This window comes from Alexandromys fortis, unplaced genomic scaffold, assembly GCF_014885135.2.
Source record: "Alexandromys fortis isolate MF-2015 unplaced genomic scaffold, M_Fortis_MF-2015_v1.1 scaffold_8_1_9099942, whole genome shotgun sequence".
In the NCBI taxonomy this organism is placed as follows: domain Eukaryota; kingdom Metazoa; phylum Chordata; class Mammalia; order Rodentia; family Cricetidae; genus Alexandromys; species Alexandromys fortis.
The window spans coordinates 3,561,113-3,582,170 of record NW_026067898.1 but is presented as its reverse complement, the minus strand read 5'-3'; the positions used below and the strand labels follow the sequence as shown (position 1 = coordinate 3,582,170).

The window sequence follows — 21,058 nt, the reverse complement described above, 5'->3', positions numbered from 1 at the left end:
GAGAGTGGTGCATCTTACAGGCAATAGGAAGTCCTGCTTGAGCAAAAGAGACCTCAAAGCCTGCCCCCACAGTGACATACTTCATAGTGCCACTTACAGTGGTATATTATTTGTATTTTAATAAATAAATCTTGCTTGAAGACCAGAGGCAAAGCTAAAGCCACTAGAGGTCAGGCAGTGGTAACACACACCTTTAATCCCAGGATTTGAAAGACAGAAGCAGGTGTTTGTCTACGAGTTCAAGGCCACCGTGGGCTGCACAAGGAACAATGCAGAAACAGATTCAGATGGTGGTGCCTCACCTTTAATCCTAGTACTAGGAACTCTTGCCTTTAATTTCAGCACTAGAGAGAATATAAAATGGGAGAGAGGCTCCGACTGCTTAGTCTGCTTAGCTTGCGGTTGCCTGGCCTTGGTAAAAGTATGGCTACTCTAGTGGCTTGGCTGCCTTGTTTTTCTGGTTTTGAAGTTGAACCCCAATTTCTGGCTCTAGGTTTTTAATTATTCATGCTGCAGCCACTCCCTTTGGGGGCCATGTTCTTTGAAACCCCCACACCTATGTTTCTTATTTCCCTCTATAATTCTTTCAGCACTGCTTTAAAACTGCATGGGGATCTCTAATAACACCACACCATGCCCCCCGGATCAGTGAGAGTAGAATGTTTGAAGACAAGATCTGAGTATCTGTATCTTGTATTCGTTTGTTTGTTTTATAGTCTTTGGTCATCAGAGCCATTGGCCTCTGTTCTTCTCCAGGAAACACTAGTGTTAGCATCAGGAAAGTGTTGTCCTTGAAACCGTGTTGGAAAGGCTTATCTCTTCCTTTCAAAGAGGGCTTTGCCCTTTCATTGACATTTTTAGTGCATTATATACAGTTGTATATAACATCCTCATGTGTTTGGTGACTTTTTTGTTGACTGAAGATCTTTGGTGATAGCTACTTGTACTTTCTGATTTTTTTTCCTCTTGTTTAGACTTTGAGTTTTATCATATTTTATGAATCTTTCGTTTTCTACTTGTTAGATATTTCGTTGAGTTTTACATTTTATTTCCTTTGTTTTCTTAGGGTTTAATTTGTTCAAAAATTGTTGAGATGTCACTAATAGTTAACTTTTTTCCTAATATTTAGATGATAAATTACCACAAATTACAGCTTTAACTGCATACCCTATTTTGCTGCATAGTATTTTTATTATCACCTGAAATATTCCCTTTTTGTTTTCAATTTATTTATGTGCATCAGTGTCTTGTCGTGGGTGTCAGGTCCCTGGAACTGTAGCTACAGACAGCTGTGAGCCACCATGGGTGCTGGGATTCAAACCCAGGTCCCTCGGAAGAGCAGCCAGTGCTCTTAACCACTAAACCATCTCACCAGCCCTGTAACTGTTTTTTGAATTATAGATTATTTAGTAGTATGGTTAATGTCTAAAAGCAGATCTAAGTTTTTGAAGCTTTGTGATATTCCTGGCTATGTAAATTCCAGCATGGGTAATGAACATGCTTTCCATAGTTTCTAAGCTAAATTGAGATGTTTATGGCCTAGAATATACTTTTATAAATCCTCATGTACTTTTGAAAAGATGCATACACGCACGTGCTTGTATGAAGTGATGATGCGCAAGTCTAGATTTAGTTTTCTTGTAAGAGTATCATACTACTTCCTACTATTATTATGGACATTTCTATTTCTCCATTTCATTTTGCTAACTTTTTCTTATATTTTGAGTCTTATATGAATCCAAGTAAGGCCAGATGGTGGTGGAGCACACCGTTAGTCCCAACACTCAGGAGGCAGAGGCAGGCAGATCTCTGGAGTTCGAGGCCAGCCTAGTCTACAAAGTGCATTCCAGGATAGCCAGAGCTGTTGTTACAGAGAGACCCTGTCTCGAAATGCTTAAAAAAAAAAAAACTTGTTAATTTTCTTTGTAATTTGTAAACCATCAAGATTACAGCAAGTCTCTGACATCTCTGACTCCCTCTTCTTAGACAAGGCAAGTCCGTGAATGCAGATTCCCTCATTACCTCTTGCAAATTTGCTATCATCTGTGCTAGTCCAGTGTGGGTTCTCATAAGTCTTCCCTGCAGTAAATTGGATGTATCTTTGTGTATCTGTGTGGTGCAGGTGTCTGCACCTAAGGTTGTAAGTATGCTAGGTGTCTCCCTAGTCCATAGTGTACTTACAGATGCTCACATACACTACCTAGGTGCCATTTCCTTGTTTTTCTTTAACAGTATTGAACTTTGTGATATATTACATAGGTTAAGTTTTTTTCACCTTGGCAGCCATTACTGTACTTCTTTTCTGTGTTTTTTCTCTTGTCTTTAAGGAGTCCCAATTAAATAGATGTCAGTTCTCTCTGTTTACCAGCTTGCCTAGCCCAGAAAGGTTTCTGTTAGTAACGTGAGATTTTGAGAAATGTGCTTCCCACGTAGGACTTTGGAGCTCTTCACAGGAGCGCGGGCAGCGGCAGGCGGGGACTTGTGATGACGGAAGGACAGTTGTGGTGATGCGGCTGACACAAGCCACAGTTAGGGCTGTTTCAGTCTGAGACTGTTGGACAGCCTAGTTAAAATAATACTGTGAAAATGTAGTTCTCGTATACAAAACAGTGTAAAAAGGAGGCCGGGCAGTGATGGCACAGGCCTTTAATCCTAACAGTCGGGAGGCAGAGATGGGGGGATCCCTGAGTTTAAGGACAGCCAGAGCTACACAAAGAAACCCTATCTTGAAAAACCCAAAAAGAAAAAAATAAAAGTTGGTGTTTAATTTGTGTTTACTATTGAGAAAATTACATTTTACTATTCAAAGTTTAGAATACTGTGTGGAGTACTATTTTTTAGAGCTTTAACTTTATAATAGAAAAGCTTAGTCTCTCAGGAAGGTGACCCTCATTGTCCTTTTTCCTTTCTTTGCACTTCCCATCAGGACGGCCTTGTCAGCGTGGGGTGGGTGGACTGTGACACCCAGGACAGCCTCTGCAAGAGTCTGGACGTCACAGCGAGTACCACTGCTTATTTTCCTCCCGGAGCCACCTTGAGTAACAGAGAAAAATCCAGTGTGTTGGTATGTGTAACTTTATAGAAATTTCTTTGCATGTCATTGGACACATGCACACATTGTCAGATAGTAATTCCTGAGCATACTCTACTAATTATGACATACTTAGATTAGTGCATCCTGTTTTGAGATGCACTTATTTGTATATATGCGTTCATGGCTATAAGCAGTGTTGTACAATCTTGCGTGTTCATCTCGTGTATTAAAGTGTCTTTTTGAAGGGCGATACTTGCAAATTTCCCCAGCTCATATTGTCAGATTGCTGTCTACTCCCTAGCCAAGAAAATATTTTATATAAGAATATTTATGCAGGATTGTAAAGGTGACTCAGTGTTTAGGAGCATTGCTGCTCTTCTAGAGGACCCAGGTTTAGTTCTCAGCACCCAAGGTGGCTCACAACTGTCTAACTCTAGTCCCAGGGGATCTGATGTCCTCTTGTGACCCGCTCTAGCAGCAGGTATGCATGCCGTATACATACATAGATTCAGGCAAACACACAGAAAAATACATTTAAGGGAAATTTTAGCATAATTTTTAATATAGAAGTACATTTAAGAAATTGAGAAGAAAGCAGAGTTTTCAAGTTAAGTAAGGTTTTAATTATTAAACATAAATGGTAGAGTAGCTGTAAAGATAGGTTAATGCCCTGTACATTCTCTTGCTCTGCATCCTTTGCTACATATGCTCCGTTGATGACACCAAGCTCTAGGATAAATAAAGTACAGGCAGAGGTGAAGGAGGTGTGAGTGCTTGCCTCCTGTGAACATTTTGTTTTAAAGCAGAGACTTGACTTCCGGGCATGTTCAAAGAAATTTTTGTCTGTATGTTTTGCTTTTAAAAATTCATACCTATGTGATTTGGTTTTCTAAAACATACATAATCATTTTTTCCAGCTCTAGGTACTTATTGATAGAAATAATGTAATATTAGAAGTGTTTTAATATTAAAAATCCTAAGAGACTAAAGTGTGGACATTGTGTAAAATGTGGTTAGAACTGAAATTAAGCATGTTTTCCTGATGTTGTAGAATTAACTTCAGATTGCAGAGAGGATGACCACAGAAAATTTTACTTATTGAATTAGTGACTCATAATTTGTTTACCTAATTATTTTTTAAAAAGAAAGAAACAGCCTAACTTTCTGAAAAGGTATTTCAGTAAAGAGTCTTCCTACACAGGCTAGTGACTGGTGACCCAAGCTGCTGTGTGGAGCCTATGTAACGGCACTGGGACATACCAGCTCCACAGTGTCCTCTAGCCTCTCTGTACATGTGTGATATGTGTGCACACACGTGCATACTAATAGATTTTTTAATTGAAAAAAGTCCAATTATACAGTATCTTTAGTAGTTACCAACATATGGAGTACTTTTCAAACAATCTCATTTGAAATAATTTTAAAAACTGTTTAATTTACATGGTTGTTAAAACTTATTCTTACACCTCAACCTGTAGAAGTTGTAATAAGATGTCAAATACAATAAATGAGAATGTTCTTAGAAAGTTTACAATATGGTTCATTTGTTCTAGTTCCTTAATTCATTGGATGCTAAGGAAATATACATGGAAATCATACATCATCTTCCAGACTTCGAACTGCTTCCAGCAAATAAACTAGAGGTGATGTTTTTACAGTACTAATAAATGCTGACAACCCTGCAGGTTGTAATAAGTTAACAACAGAATTTATTTGTTGCTAGGGAGAATCAAAAATAACAGTTTTGAAGGATTATATATTAGTTAATTCTGGGAGAATTCTGATTACAGAAATTGCAATGTTTCTAATTCAAAAGATCTTTACATCCTTGAAACTGAGCTTTGAGAGGACCAGCAAGGCAGGATACAGATGACAAAGCAGCCTCGGTCTGAGAGCACAGCTGTTGTTCACTGGAATTAGGGAGCATCTTCCAAGAGTGTTCACAGTGTGCAGTCAGTAGCAGACTCGGCCCCTTTAATCTGTTCGTCACTTGGCGCTGGATTTAGTATCTTTACCAAATATTTTATTAGACCTAAGACATACGATTTCTCCAGCCCTTTCCAAGTCTTAAGTTATTAAAGTCATACTCTGTTCTCAGAACAGCCCTGCTTTAAGCTTTCTGACCCAGTGACCTGTCTCCTACCGTGTACTCTAGAGCGCTGTTACTGCTGACCTCGAGAGAACAGTGACTGATTTAGAGAAGACTTTGAATTAACAGGGAGGGTATGGAGTGTTTATTTTATGTCGGAGAAGTGAACACTGGATCCTTGCCCTCTGCTGACCTTGTTCCTTCTTGTCACGTCAGGATCGTTTGGCGCATCATCGCTGGCTCGTGTTTTTTCATTTCGGAAAAAATGAAAATGTAAATGATCCTGAATTGAAAAAACTGAAAACTCTGCTTAAAAATGAGCATATTCAAGTAAGGAAAACTATACTTTGCCTAGCTTGTGGGCATCTTTGTCTTATTTGACTAAAGGTTTGTCAATTCTTTTCTCTTTGCACAAATAGCTTTAGTGTCTGTGGATATAATTGGTTGGTAGAGCACTCACACGGTGCGCATGAGGCTATGAATTGGATCCCAGTAGTACATAAACCTGGCAGTAGTGCAGATTTGTGGTCCTTGTCAAAGCAAGAGGGTCAGACGTTCGTGGTCATCCTGGACCACACAAGAGTCTGTGGTCCTGGAAGTGCGTGTTCAGTTTTCTTACTGATCTCTTTTGGTGTGGAGACTTAATGCTTAGACCCTTACTGCTGTGCCCCTGATGTTGGTCTGTTAGTTCACCTTGTCACTTGCTTTGTTTTAAGGAAATAGGACCTAGCTGTAGTGTCCCGGAACTCTCTCCTGACTCCTGGAATTGTAGGCTCTGCTACCATGCCCACTGCAGAGCATTTTCCTTTCCTTTTACATTTCCTAAATAAGGCATGGATTATTTTGTTCATTGTCCATGTATATATTTGTTCCCCATCGTTTGTCTTGATTGCACTTTTACTTTATTGTATTCTGAGGAGCTGCATATGATACTAGTTGTCAATACCTGTGTGTGACTTAGAGTCTGTTGTAGTGTTGATGAAAGGGATACTTATTAGTGGCATTCCCTAAATAGTAATGGTTGGTGAATACATTTTTATATACATGACTAGGTGTGGAAACTAGAAGTCACCATTGTATGTCAATTCCTGTCAACCTCATTTCTGAAATGGTGTCTCACAGAACCTCAGATTTGCCACTTGGGATATAAGCCCCAGCCATCCTTTTGTCCCTACCTGTTCATCCCTGGGACTAGAGGTGCAAATCACTGTCCAGGTTTTATTGTTGTTTGATTTATCTTTGAGATTACAGTTACATTATTTCTTTCCCTTTCCTCTTTCCAAACTCTCCATACACCTCTCCTTGCTGCATTTCAAGCTATGGCCTCTTTGTTGTTGTTGCTGTTGGTTTTTGTTTTATTTATCGAGGTAAGATTTCTCTGAAGCTTTGGAGCCTGTCTTGGAACTTGCTCTTTTGTAGAACAGGCTGGCCTCTCTCACGGAGATCCACCTGCCTCTGATTTGCTTCCTGAGTGCTGGGATTAAAGGCGCGCACCACCACCACCCAGCTCTCTGTGTTGTTTTTAGCATGATACTGGATACTGAACTCAGGTCCACGTGGTTGTCCGGCAGCAGTTTATTTATTGAGCTGTCTCGCCAGGCCTCTGAATGTGATTTTTGAGGCATATTCTTCTCTACTTTCTGTTCATAGTCCTGGTTCATTTTTCTTCCTGGTCATATGATTGTTAATATTATTATTTTTAATGGCTCTTTTGTCTTAAATACCATGTTTCCCTCCTTAGTCTATCATTTGCTTGTGTTATTTGTGCTATTTTCTTTGACACTGGAACATCCTTTTTCTGCATTATTTTTGAAGTGCCTCGCTTGCAAAGTTACCTTTGCTCTACCACAAAATGAAATAGCCCCTATGTTCTTTTCAAGAATATTTTTCTTAAAGAAATTCACATTTTCTTGGGAATTTCTTGCAGGTTTCTAAATTGTCTAGGAAGCATTCTTTATTGAACTCAGTATTAAATGTAAATGAACCATTCCTGTCTCTCTATTTTATAGCCCATTGACTTCTAATGTCATTTGGAGATAGTTGTATGGATATTTTAAAAAAAAACTGTATAAAATGTGTTTTATCCAATTCAGTGTTCTACTTTCCAGGTTGGAAGGTTTGACTGCTCCTCTGCACCGAGCATCTGCTCTGATCTCTACGTTTTCCAGCCCTGTCTAGCAGTGTTTAAAGGACAAGGAACCAAAGAGTATGAGATCCATCATGGTTAGTGTGCTTTTCTCTTGCTGTGCTGAAACACCATGACCAAGGCAGCTTCTAGGAGAAGGGGTTTACCTGAGCTTATACTCCAGAGGGGTAAAGGGCCGTTCACTACCACTGCAGGCAAACAAGGCAGCAACAGGCCTGCAGCAGAGACAGCTGAGAGCTCACGACTGAACTGCAGCGGGAAACCGTACACACTGGGAATGAGGCTTTGAATTGTAAAGTTTATGGTGGTGACACATTTCCTCCAGGAAGGCCACCACCTGGGGACCACCCATCCCAGTGAGACTAGGAAAGTCACAGTGTGCAGTTAGATGAGTAACAGACACTGATTCAACAGAGGCTTCTTTCTTGAGCCTCCCCCTGTTATCTCTGCTCTTAGTATGAGGTAATAGAGTTGCAAGACAGGAACTCTTGGCTTAGATACTCTTCTGTTTCTCTAAAGAGACACCATGACCAGTGCAGCTTAGAAGAGAAAGCATTTAATTTCCTCGCTTACAATTGAGAGCATTAGCCCATGACCATCATGACAAGGGGCAGGCAGCAGGTTGGTAGTCACAGTGCTAGAGATACCCCAAGAGTTCACATCTGATGTGAACAAGTTGGAGGAAGAAAGAGACTGGGCCTGGTGTGAGCTTTTGACACCTCAAAGCCCACCGCTAGTGACACACCTCCAAGACTTTCCCAAATAGTTCCATCAGTTGGAAACTGAATATTCAAATATGTGAGCCTATGGGGACCATTCTTATTCGAACGACAGTAGCTGTGCTCTCGAGAAGTTTGGATGACAGTGTGATAGGGACAGGAGAGCTCTCTAGGGAGACCGTGACAGACGCTCAGGGGCCACTATGTAAATCTGAACAAGATCCAGGGGGCTTGTCCTTGACATAGGTCAGTGGGAGCGTATGAATTGAGCATGAACTGCTTAGCTGCTTAAAGCAATTACAGAAGTAGGGTCCTTTAGCTTAAAGCAGTGAGTTGTGACCCACTTAGCAGCTTTCTGTCTCTAAAAGTATTTACATTATGATTCATTACAGTAGCAAAATGACAGTTATGAGGTAGCAACAAAAATAATTTGATGATTGGGGGTCACAAGGACATAAGGAGTTGTATTAAAGGGCAGCATTAGGAAGGCCGAGAATCCCTGGGCAAAGATGTGACAGGACCACCCTGACCACAGGACAAGCACTGTCAGAGCACAGCTCCCAGTGAAGTTGACAGTGCTGAATAACCTGCCCCCAACATAGGCACACACAAGTGACTAACTCTGTTAGAGCTTCACAGCGAGGTAGGTTATACTCTGAGCCATGCTGACCTGAATTCTATGTACCTAAAGCTCAAACTGACCTTGAACTTACAGTCTCCCTGCCTCAGCTCTGTAGTGCTAAGATTACATATACCTCTGTGCCCAGTTGGAGTGACACGTTACCTATGAAACGTTCCCCTACCGTCTCTGTTCTCTTTGCCTTGTTTCAGATCCATCACCTCCTCTGGTCTGCACTCGGCACCCAGCACACTGTTTTCATGCCACTGCTCTGAGTTTGACTCTTGTGGAGAATGAGTGTTAGGCTCCTCATGTAGCAGCAATGGCATTGTCTGTTTTGCTCACTGTTCTGTCCCCAGCCCCTGGACTGTGTCAGGCATGTCTAGGAACCCTGTAAGAGTTGTTGCAGGGACAGGGTGCTTTCACACCTCTTTCTGCCTGTTCTTGTAGCCTCGGCACTCACCTTTGCCCCTCCCCAGAAAATCTTGGCTTTACCCACTTTTGACTCCTGAACGTACCGAGGTCTCCAGTCCTTGTGCTGTCGCACAGGCTCTGCCTCTGAGTTAGTCACTCTTTCCGCTCCTCCAGATATTAGCAAACCCCAAATTACCCTTCCAGACCTACTCTCGTACCGTAGGAAGCCACGGAGCCTGTAAGCATGTCCCTTTATGTTGCTAATAACTATACTGCACCTTGCACTCAGCGCCTCTGTGTCCCAAGTAAAATAGACAGACTAGAACAAAATAGAAATGATGTGAGCTGTACTTAACTTCTAGAGACTTGAAGAGAACCAGAAGGTAAAGTGTTTGAGTGTGGAGTAGTATCCTTTACCCAGATAACAACCATTTGGGAACAGCCATCTTAGTTTCTTGTGACACTGCAGTCAAGGTAGATGAAGGGGTAATCAGAAAGCTTCATGGAGCCAGAGGCCTTGGTTCTTCACTGTGTGCTGCAGTGTGCTCGCTGACTAATCCCAGAATAAGTTACCTAAAAATGAGAAAGCAAGACAGAAGTAACACATGAGATCACAAATGGCATTGGAGCTGTCTTGGAAGGAAACTGGGCTTCAGTTAAGTGTAGATTGTACTTACAAAGAAACTGAGGTAGAACAATCTTCTGAGATTAGAGGAAGCCCTGAAAGAACAATCGCCATGTTAAGATGTAAAGTCTAGACAATGGCTACCCAGTAGAGGAGGTGATAAAACACAGTCGGTTTTTTACAGACTTGAGATAAGAAGAGAGCCCTCTTGATCTTAGGCCAGCAGGACTTCAAAGATGGGAAAGGTCATTGTTGGGAGAAGACTGAGACAAAGATGATCTCTGATCTTCTGGGGAAAGGCACTGGAATTTCATCCTAAGAGAAAACAGGGAGATACTTGGTTTTAGAAAAGTCACTGCCCAGGGTAGGTAGGAGGCAACATTAGAAGGGACAGCAGAAGCTGCCTGGTCACTTCGGGTAGGACTGCCGTACCTTAGATGGTACCTAAGAGGTCAGTAGACCGGTTTAAACCTTTTAGAAACTCAGTATAATTTAGTTTTTGTTAGTAATTGTCCTAATTTTATGTAGTGAATTGGACTTGGAGTAATGGGACCTTTTAGTGAGGAAGGATTAGGCGTCGACAGGAAGTAGAGTGTGTAGATCACAATTGAGTATATACCTTGGTTTCGGTAGAGAAATGTAAGCCAAAAACGAAGACGTTAAGTTGTGTGTTAATGGTAAAGGCCTGAGTGAATATGAGTTAATGTGAGTGAAACAGGAGAGCCAGTGATGGGGACCTTTTGGGGTGCTCAGAAAGAAAACTGAAGCAGTTCAGGAAGCAGCACTAAAGAGAACAGGCAGGAGAGTAACATCACTGTCGTTTCACCTGTCCTGCCTGTTGAACCGTGACAGTAGGTGTGTGTCTGACTCGGTGCTCACCTTCATTTTGACTGCAGAGTAAGTCAGAAGGTACTTAGGGAAAATGGAGTCTCATAGTTAAGAAAGGTCGTCTGCCAAGCCACAGAGCATGCTCTTCAGGCTGTGGCAAAACATTGAATGCACTTAAGTTTGGTATTTGTTGCTTTCTAAGGGTGACTGTAGTAGCCGTAGGAAAATGGGTGCATTCACTAGTAGCAGTGCAGGGGGCATAGGGCTAGGGCAAGAGATGGAGTGGACACAATCATAGGGGAACAAGTAGGCAAGAATCCTCTGGGTGGTCTCATTTAGGCAACTGGATAACAATCTGCCAAGTCTGAGAATATGAAAAAGAAACACATAGGGGTTGGGGAGAGGGTGGCCCATTCTAAAACAGATACATTAAGTTTCAAATAATCAAGTACATTTTTCCACCGGACAATTTGTAATACATATTTCAAATTCAAGAGACTACTAAAGGGATTATTGTATTTATGAGGTGAGAAAGCATTCCTCAGAGGCCTTGTCATTTAGTCCAGGAAACAGAAGAATGCCCAGGAGAAGGGATTCCCGGCACAGCAAGCCGAGGAGAGAGTGTGGAGCACAGGAACCCACCAGAGCCAGTCATCCATAGGCCTTCTTGTTTCTTATATTTTAAGTACTAAAATTAGAATGTTTCCGTACATACAAAGAGACCACATACTTTAATTTCTCTCAATTTATAGGAAAGAAGATTCTATACGATATACTTGCTTTTGCCAAAGAAAGTGTTAATTCCCATGTTACCACGCTTGGACCTCAGAACTTCCCTGCAAGTGACAAGGAACCATGGCTTGTTGACTTCTTTGCCCCGGTGAGCCGTTTTTATTTGTCATCTCAAAAAGCCATCCCCTCGACAACTGGAACATCAGTCTAGAACTGGGGGCCCTGCTGCTCCTCCGGGCACTCCCAGGACGAGGCTGTGGCAGAAGGTGCTGTGGGACAGACCGCGGCACTCAGCGGAGACAGTGCAGGTCTTCCCCTCCTTGTCCTCTCTCGCTCATGCTCACTCCTTTCTTCCAGTGGTGCCCGCCCTGTCGAGCTCTTTTGCCAGAGTTACGGAAGGCATCGACGCTGCTCTATGGCCAGCTCAGAGTTGGCACACTGGACTGCACAGTTCACGAAGGGCTCTGCAGCATGGTAAGACGTCCAGTACTGACACAGCCGTGTTATGGCAGCGACAGGGAACAGTCATCGTAGTTGGACTGTAAACAGACCTGTAGATGGCAAAGAGTCAGAAAATACTTCCAAAAGTTTCCGTTTTCTTTAAGTCCTTGTACCTTTGTAACATATTGAGTTTTAGTAGTCTGCAGTTCATTCTTTGGATTTCTTTTTACTTGTCAGTCTGAGTAGTTTGATTTGGGCAGACGTGATATCCGGTTTAAAAGAACTGCTCATTTTCACGATGTGGAAGTGGCAATATGTCTACGTGGGTGATGACATTGTATATTAAACATACTCTGGTTGTTATGAATAGGGTAAGAGTGAACCAGACATGGAGAGGTATAGATGATGTAAGAGTAGCCATGAGTGGATGGATGGTAATCATAGCTATGTGAATACATAGTGGCTTATTTCCTTTTCTATAATATGAATCTTTAAACTCAAAAACTAAAATGTTAAAGAAAAAAATGACAAGAAAGGGAAAACCTGTTTCTTTTTTTAAATATTATGTATACAATATTCTGTCTGTGTATGCCTGCAAACCGAAAGAGGGCACCAGACCTCATTACAGATGGTTGTGAGCCACCATGTGGTTGCTGGGAATTGAACTCAGGACCTTTGGAAGAGCAGGCAATGCTCTTAACCTCTGAGCCATCTCTCCAGCCCCCGAAAACCTGTTTCTTAATACATACTAGAAGGTAAATGTTTGGCTTCACTATTCAAGAAAATACAAATTACATCAAAATTTTGCTATCTTCCCTTTGACAGAAGAAACTTATAAGTAACAATGTTCAGAGTGGTGCGGTGGATCCTGGCACATCCCTCCGCATGTGGATAAGCAGTGGGGTGTGGCTCAGAGGCAGCAGCACTTACCTCACATGTCTAACTCATGGGTTCAAGCCCCGGCATTGAGAAAGACAAAATCTTAAAAAGTAGAATATAGAAGGAAAAGGGCAGATTACATAGCAGCAATTAAGTATGATAAAAATCATAGAAAAGTCTTTACTCAAAACAGTGCAATGTTCTGCTTGAAGATAGTGGAGAGGTAGTGAGGTTTAAATACCAGCAGATTTGACACCGAGGAGTGGGGCCGAGGAAGACGGTGTCAACAACAAGTCAGTATGACTAACAACTATTAGTCACGAGTAAGGGAAAATGTGTAGGTATTTAGGAGGTTATTCTCTTAATCTTAGTATGTTTGAAATTTAAGTAAGTTGAGAGAACTGTTTGTGTTTTAAAGAAATAAAAGAGCTATTAGTATCTTTTGTCCTTTATGTAATTTGGAAAGTAGATGCCAACCAAAGGTGCAAAATCATCATGAGTAGTGGTAGTTCATCTTGAACCGCTTGGTTTTATATCAAATAACTGCGTTATCAACAATTAAGGAAGGTGTAAGGGTTAAAAATACAGTACACTCACCTGACGTAAGCCTTCGTTCGTGTACATCATTCATGCACATCCTCCAGCTGGTTTACCAGGTCTGTAAGGTAGGTGTGGTAATGTTAACTAGTGAGATTGTGGGGACTAGATAGAGCACAGCAGACAATATGAACTTGTAAAGTTTTAGCTAGTCTCTTAACCTAATAAATGCTTTGAATTCACACATTTTCAAAACTTCATAATGTTGCTAATTTTTCTAGAATTATGAGTCTTAAAATTTTCTATTTACTGATATGTTCTTACCAACTTGAGGAGCCATAGATCAGCTACAGCGGATCACACGTCCATAGGTGGGGAAATCACTTTGTACCTTAAAACTACACAATGCTGCCTGGGCTGGCGCCCATGTTAACTGTGAAGAGAGAATTAATACTTTACACTACAAGAACTCTTGAGCATGACACTAAAAACACAGTCGTGTTCATTTATTCTTGCTGTTTTACGGTGGTGCTCATCGCCCTTCAGGATGACCCCAGACTGCCGTGAGACAGAGTGACCGGTGGGTCTTCTCAGTCTCTTCCCTCCTAGTTTGAAGACGACAAATAGACAAGGAGCTTACTAATCACTTTCTCTGGCTCACTTCCTGTGTTTTGGTGCCATTAGCTCCATCAGTACAAGCTTTAATGTGTAGCCTTTGTTAAATTTGTCATACATTCTTCTCTTCCATCACCAAGAAGACAGCAGTAGATTTTTACAGTCCTGTTAAAGAGTATAGAGACATCAGTTAAGAACATTTACGTCTGGGTCTTACTGAGGACCCAGGTTCAGTTTTCTGTACCCACATGATGAGAACAGCTATCTGTAAGTCCAGTTCCAGAATCAGACACCCGCTTCTGACCTCCTGCAGCACCAAGAAGCACATGGCGCATATATGTACATTCCAGCAAAACACCCATAAACATGAAAAAAAAATCTAAAATGATTTGTATGGAATTGAAACAGATGGATAAAATGTATGAATTTCTTCTTCACAGTATAACATCCAAGCTTATCCAACAACAGTGGTATTCAACCAGTCCAGCATACATGAGTATGAAGGGCACCACTCTGCGGAACAAATCTTGGAGTTCATAGAGGTATTTTCAGCTAGAGACTTTGGCTAGAAGTCTTTCTGTTTACATGTGTACTTTGGATAACTTCGTAAGGACTTAAAACTTTTTTTTTTTAATTTAAGCCTTTGGTTCTGTTTTGTTGTTGTTGTTACCTACTATGGTGTCTTGTATATGGGAGACACTGCTACTGAATACGTGAGATTAGAATTTCCTGTGAAGCCTGTCACCATTTGCCTGTTTCCTCTCAATGCAGAAGGCCAGGCATTCTGCAAGAAACTTTGTCATTGTTGGCACGGAAGTGCCTGCATCCACAGCATCTCCATGGTGTTCATTGAGTCTTGACTGATCATTACAGGGGCTTCTGACCACTCGTGTCCATTCTACTCTGTTGTGTCCATCTGTCCTCCTCCTGTTTTAATGGCTTTCCTAGTAAAACTAGTGTGTTAATTACTGTGATACAAGCCTGAGGCTCTCTTAAAACTGCGTTCGGAATATACAGTCTCAAGAAAGGAGTATAGCTCCTCTATTTAAATATCAAAAAGTAATAGTAGTAGGCTTTGTGTTAGTAATTAAGTGGTTATTTCTAAACATATTATTATATATGTTTAGTATTATAATAATAGCATTAACAGGCCTGTGTACTATCGGGATTACTCCCAGAACTTGATTTCCAAGTTACCTCTTTTCCCAGCCTACAGGGATTTCAGTGCTAATGTGAAAATATATCTTCTAAGAAAAATGATGGGCAAAATCCAAACTTAATAAATTTGGTAATTCACTTTTTAAAGCAATTCATGATAGATTTCTTTTAAATATCCAAGTGTCCTTTTGATTTCTCTAAAATAGGAACTTTCTAAATAACATACCCCAGCAACTAGCCAGAAGTACATGAAAAACTTGGTATATATAATAATTTTTTCTTTTTCTTTTTAGGATCTGAGAAACCCTTCAGTGGTCTCTCTGACACCCACCACTTTCAATGAGCTAGTCAAACAGAGGAAGCATGACGACGTCTGGATGGTCGATTTCTATTCTCCATGGTGCCATCCCTGTCAGGTTCTCATGCCAGAGTGGAAACGCATGGCCCGGGTAGAGTAACGTCATGCTTGCTTCACAGTTACTTTAAACCTAGAAGTAGATGATTTATACAGACCTGATTGAACCGTTAAGACCCATCGCTGTCCCAGCTGTCCCAGCCTACTAACTGAACCGTCTGATATGCTTCTGACAAAATACTGCCAGTGTTAGCCCCAAGGTCATCTGCATTTCCTGTTTACATTTTTCTGTCATTTTATTTTTAGAGCTTACAGATAACATTTCCTCACAATATTGTGGGTCTTAAAAATAAGCAGCCTTAGTCAGGAAGTGTGGTGGTGCTGGCATTCAGAAGGCTGACCCAGAAGGATCAAGAGTCAAGATTATCCTGGACACAAAGATGCCCATTCTGTCTTTAAAATAGACAAACTAAAACTAAGCAAAACAGAACATAAGCTCAAACAGTAAGACATTTATATAAGTTTCCTATAAACAGTGTTATAAAATACTGAATGAAAGCAAATTATTTAAATACTAGAATGGAAAATGAAATCAGTAGTTCTTATTTATCCCTCAAATAAAAAATAAACGGAGTTAAAGAGAGTTATTGTATCCTAACATTTACGATGTGTATCTGATAAAAACGGAGTGTGAGTCAGTGCTTACCTCCAATAGAAAAAATATTTATTGGGAGAGGAAAAACATATATAGCTCAATAAAAACAATTTTAAAAAATGATATTTTTTGAAAAGTACAAGATTATGTTTTGGCTACTAGCATTGAAATTTTGAAATGCATATTTTCCCACATGGTAAACGAGCCAGTTATTTCATCTGCAATAACTATGGGAAGTTCTTAATTACTATAAAAATTTCAAAGTATATTAACACATACAAAAGTTGTCATGAGGGCTGTACAGTTAGGAGCACTGACTGTTCTTAGAGACAACTCAGTGCTCTCTCCCATCTTAATTCCAGATCCAGGGGTTCCCGTGCCCTCTTCTACCCTCCATGGGCAGTGCACACACATGGTACACAAGATGCAGGCAGAACTCTCATACACATAATTTTTTTGTACTTTAAAGTTATAGAGAATTTTGCTCCAGTCATTGACCATGTGTTGACTTTGTTCTTTTGTAGACATTAACTGGACTGATGAGTGTAGGCAGTGTGGACTGCCAGCAGAATCATTCTATTGACCATGTGTTGACTTTGTTCTTTTGCAGACATTAACTGGACTGATCAGTGTGGGCAGTGTGGACTGCCAGCAGTATCATTCTTTCTGTACCCAAGAAAATGTTCAGAGATATCCCGAGATAAGATTTTATCCCCAAAAGTCAAATAAAGCTTATCAGTACCAGTAAGTATTCTCTCAAATTTGAAGACATCTCTTAAAAATCCTTGGTTATACAGTTAGCCCAGCATATGTGATTGGGAGGCCACCACTGGGTGAGCCCACACAGGATGATGAGGGAACTGAAAAGTAAAGCTGGTTACGTTCTATCTAGTCAAGACGCTGGGAGAGGAAGAACTCAGGCTTTTAAGTCCTTGCTGGCCCCGCTCCCATCCAGTCCTGGCCTGCATCATTTGCAGTGGTCCTCACACTTGGTGGGATGGAGTCATACCATCCTGTCGCAGAGAAGGAACTCACCATTTCAGACTTTGTGGACTGCCCTAGTGTACACCCATTCTATACTAAGTAGGTATTCAAAAAACAAAACACAATCACTATTAAGAAGTAAAGATTGAGCCATAAATCTCTTGGAAAAAATGCAAGAATTAGCTATGGAGAATCACAAAATCACATACAGTTCTGGGTTAATTGGGGAGGATACTTAAGAAAAATATATCTGAAGTCATATAACTCTTAATATACTTTCTGGGAAGAGACACTCGGTGACATTAACTAGTCAACACTTTTTTTTAATTGCTACAGTAAGATTGTTTCTTGACCATATCCAGTAATATCCATCTACAGCTTTGTATTCTCTTTCCTTCTTTCAGTAGTTACAACGGCTGGAATAGGGACGCTTACTCCCTGAGAAGCTGGGGGCTCGGGTGAGTAACTGTACTGCATGCTGTTGACAAATACTGGTTCAGAGCAGGGTATTCTCGTGTGCGCAGTTTCCTGTGAGTTAGAATTCTAGCGTTTGAAGCCTTGGTTCTACCTTCATAAAACAGCCTGTCCAAGCGTCACTCCATCACTCTCCTCTGAACCATTGCTCACGTGGGAAGGCCTGTGGGATTGCCGTGGACTGCGTGCATTGCTCACGTGGGAAGGCCTGTGGGATTGCCGTGGACTGCTTGCTTTGCTTCTGTCTGATGAGAAATGATGTGTGGTCCCCTTACTGCAGATTTCTGCCCCAAGCGTCCACAGAGTTAACACCTCAGTCTTTCAGCGAGAAAGTTTTAGAGGGGAAGACTCACTGGGTGGTTGACTTCTATGCTCCTTGGTGTGGACCTTGCCAGAACTTTGCTCCAGAGTTTGAACTCTTGGCTAGGGTAAGTATTGTTGTCTAGTTAAATAAGTAAATTTTACTCACATGCACGTTTTAATAATTGGTTAAAACATTGTAAACTAATTTTTAATTTAGTTCTTAAAAATTATCTCTCAATTTAAAAAAATTGTTCCTATATCTACAGTCTGTCTTTCTTGAGACAGGTTTCTCTTTGTAATGCTGGCTGATTTGGAATTCCCCATGTAAAGTAGGGCCAGTCTCAAACTCAGAGGTCTGCCTGCCTTTGCCTCCCAAGTGCTAATATTGAAAGCATTTAATAACAGACTGTGGAGCCCGCGAGTGTGTTTGTGTGTGCACCTTGTTATCCTATAACTGCACTGCTAACCTACTCAGTCTCCCTGCATGTGTTTGTCCAGTAACCATGGGCCTCAAACCAGAGACAGCAAAGACACTTTGATTGTCCCAGAGCCAGCGAGGACTGCGTGGTGTAGGAGATAGTGATGGAACAGAAGGATCTACACGCAGGCTGTGAAGACACGCAGAGCTTTGTGTGTGGTAGACAGGTGACCAGAGGAGCCCAGGGCACAGGGGAAAACTAATTGCAGATATCTTGTGTTTGAGATGCTTGGAGACATTCACAAAGAGCAGTTGAGTAGAGTAGATTAGCATCAAGGAAGAGTCATCAGCACAGGATTATGTAAGAGCTCACTGAGAGAGCGTCATAGTGGATACCCAACGGTGGGGCTCTGGGGGCACGAACTGGCCTCAAAGTAAAGAACGAGATCCCTCTGCTGGAAAAAGGTGTGGTTTGGGGACTGTAAGTAAAGTAGGGAAGACAAGAGGCAGGCGTGGACAGCACCGTAAAGCAAACGTGAAGATGAAGTCAGGAAGGTGTCTGTAGGTTAGGGCAAGAAGAGGTCCCTGTGGTCTTCAAGCTGTTCCAGTGCTGAGAATGATAATAACGGAAGTCAGCTGAGAGCACCACACACATGGCTGGTGATGGAGGGATGGAACCCAGATGGCAGCGTGCATGCTGCTTCTGAGAGGGTGCTCCTGAGAAAAGACTTCATGTCAGACAAACGGCAGCTAGTGGGCATCTTAAAGGACTTGGGAAAAGTACAGACAATCTCACTTGGATGGGGAGAATTAGACTGAGATTTAAACATGACAAATCCTTAAATATATAAAGAACTGAAATATGTTGGCTATGTAGTTACCAAAATAGTTTATGCCGAAGATACAATGGCAAGACCTGTGGCTATTTTTGTTTTTCAGATGATCAAAGGAAAAGTGAAAGCTGGGAAAGTGGACTGCCAGGCTTACCCCCAGACATGCCAGAAAGCTGGCATCAAAGCCTACCCGAGTGTTAAATTTTACCGCTATGAAAAATCAAAGGTATGTCCAGGCTTTCGCTCTGTGCCTTCCTTCAGCCAGCCAACTCTGCTGCTCTCCAGTTTGTCTTTTCACCTTTAAAAATATTTCTTATTGAGGCATCTTTTGCGCTGTATGGAGGGATCTTACAGGGTTTTCTGATCTGCATGCGCTCAGCAGCCTTACAAACTTGGTGCTCCGTGAGTGGAAAGACACCTAACCAGACCTTCATGCCTGGTGCCTCTGGGTTGTAGGATTTATTTTGTGGAGTTCTGTATTTGCTACTTTTTACTATAATAATTGCTTTTTTTAAATGTTTCCTTACAAGAAAAAGAATTGAAGGAAATTATTTTATAATGCTTTTGAAATAGCCTTAGTTACTGAGCCTTTTTGAGGACTATGTACTAAGGATTTAGATTACAAGTAGGATCCTTTCTTTGGTTATACTTGTTTTGGGGCACTGTTAGCAATATGCCTTTTTTTTCCCCTTTGTTGGTTTGGTTTGATTTTGTTTGTTAGGAAACCAGACTGGCATTGAACTCACAGATATCCACCTGCCTCTGAGTATTGGGGTTAAAGACATACACCACAGTGCCTAGCTGTGTTAGGTTTTCAGTCAAAGAAACCAAAACTCTAGTCAAAATCTCACCAAACCAAGGTCTGTGATCACGGAGTCAAAAGCTGCATCTTTCAGTTGACAAAATGGTTAACTGAACCCACATAAGGGCCTGGGCCATCTTCCCAGGTATAGTAGGGTGGCTGTCACAGAGTACTGATCTTTCTAAGACAAATGAAGAAATTAAATGAAGGACTAGGCTGTGAGCTTGACGGGACGCTTGTCTTCGTGGTTTTCCTCTGTATACTGAAGGCGGACAGTGCTCACCTCTCAGCTCAGCCTTCTGCACACATGTGCCCACCAGATAAGGCTTTGGGGTCAGTTTGTGTGCCCACAGTCCTGCTCCTGTTACTGTGCTTTTGAGTCTGGGTTAACTGCTCTGCAGCGTGATGTACTTGAAGAAACTTGAATTTCTTGGGACAAAAGAACATTGAGGCATGACTAAGCAAGCTTCTTGTGTGGAAATGTCATGTTTTGATTTAAGTACTTAAAAGATAACATGAGTGTTTTTAATTTTAGAAAAGTATTTGGGAAGAGCAAATAAATTCCAGAGATGCAAAAACTATTGCTGCCTTAATTTATGGAAAGTTGGAAACTCTGCAAAGCCAAGGAAAGAGAAACAAGGTAAGAGCCAGGCCTTCAAGTGAGTGGCAGGTTGCCAAGGTGGATTCTTAGTATGTATTCCATGAAGAAATAACTATTCAAAGACATTGTCACTTTGGAGAAATGGGACAGCCAAGACTGTATCCTCTAATGAAATGGCTTTGAAATTTTTATACTCACCATTTAACAAGAAAATGATCAAGCTTCTTCCATAAATAACCTGGACTCCAATGTACCTAGCAACATCTCTAATACACCGAACTAGGGAAAGACAGGTCACCCACAAACAGAGTGGATAAGTCTTGTTTACCTAAAAAATGAAGAATGCATCCATGCTACATGGTGAATTTTGAAAAAAAAAAAAAATACTCAGCTAAATGAAGCCAGTCACAAAGGGCTGCATATTATATAGTTCTGTATATGTGGAATGTTCAAAAACTAACTAGCCTGGTGGTGGGCAGGGTGAGAGTAGACATGGCAGTGGCTTACTAAGAGTAAAAAGGAATAGCGGTCTAACTCTTGAATACACCACTGAACTTTCATTGTGGATTTTCTCTCTTTAATATGTGAAATATGCCAGCCAGGCTTCCTGATGCACACCTTTAATCCTAGCTCTCATGGGGCAGAGGTAGGCGGGTCTGAGTTTGAGGCCAGCCAGTAATAAGGTCTTATTTCCAAAATAGTTTTTTTTTTTTAAAGAAAATTATACAGCAATGTTATTAAAAAATAGTGATAGCTAATAGTTATTTAGAAGTTGTTTAGTGTAAATAAAATAACAG

The 21,058-nt window shown here is 41.2% G+C and overlaps 1 protein-coding gene across 1 annotated transcript in view; it reads left to right on the top strand.

The window, feature by feature from the left end:
* Dnajc10 (DnaJ heat shock protein family (Hsp40) member C10) overlaps positions 1-21,058 on the top strand; it is a 37,508-nt gene that overhangs the window by 14,477 nt on the left and 1,973 nt on the right. The window contains exons 10-22 of the mRNA XM_050120375.1: positions 2,927-3,064; positions 4,588-4,677; positions 5,340-5,453; positions 7,232-7,346; positions 11,227-11,354; positions 11,564-11,680; positions 14,119-14,220; positions 15,130-15,285; positions 16,457-16,590; positions 17,235-17,288; positions 17,585-17,732; positions 18,965-19,084; positions 20,196-20,300. Coding sequence (XP_049976332.1) covers positions 2,927-3,064; positions 4,588-4,677; positions 5,340-5,453; positions 7,232-7,346; positions 11,227-11,354; positions 11,564-11,680; positions 14,119-14,220; positions 15,130-15,285; positions 16,457-16,590; positions 17,235-17,288; positions 17,585-17,732; positions 18,965-19,084; positions 20,196-20,300 — 1,521 coding nt within the window. The remainder of the gene's footprint in view (positions 1-2,926; positions 3,065-4,587; positions 4,678-5,339; positions 5,454-7,231; positions 7,347-11,226; positions 11,355-11,563; positions 11,681-14,118; positions 14,221-15,129; positions 15,286-16,456; positions 16,591-17,234; positions 17,289-17,584; positions 17,733-18,964; positions 19,085-20,195; positions 20,301-21,058) is intronic.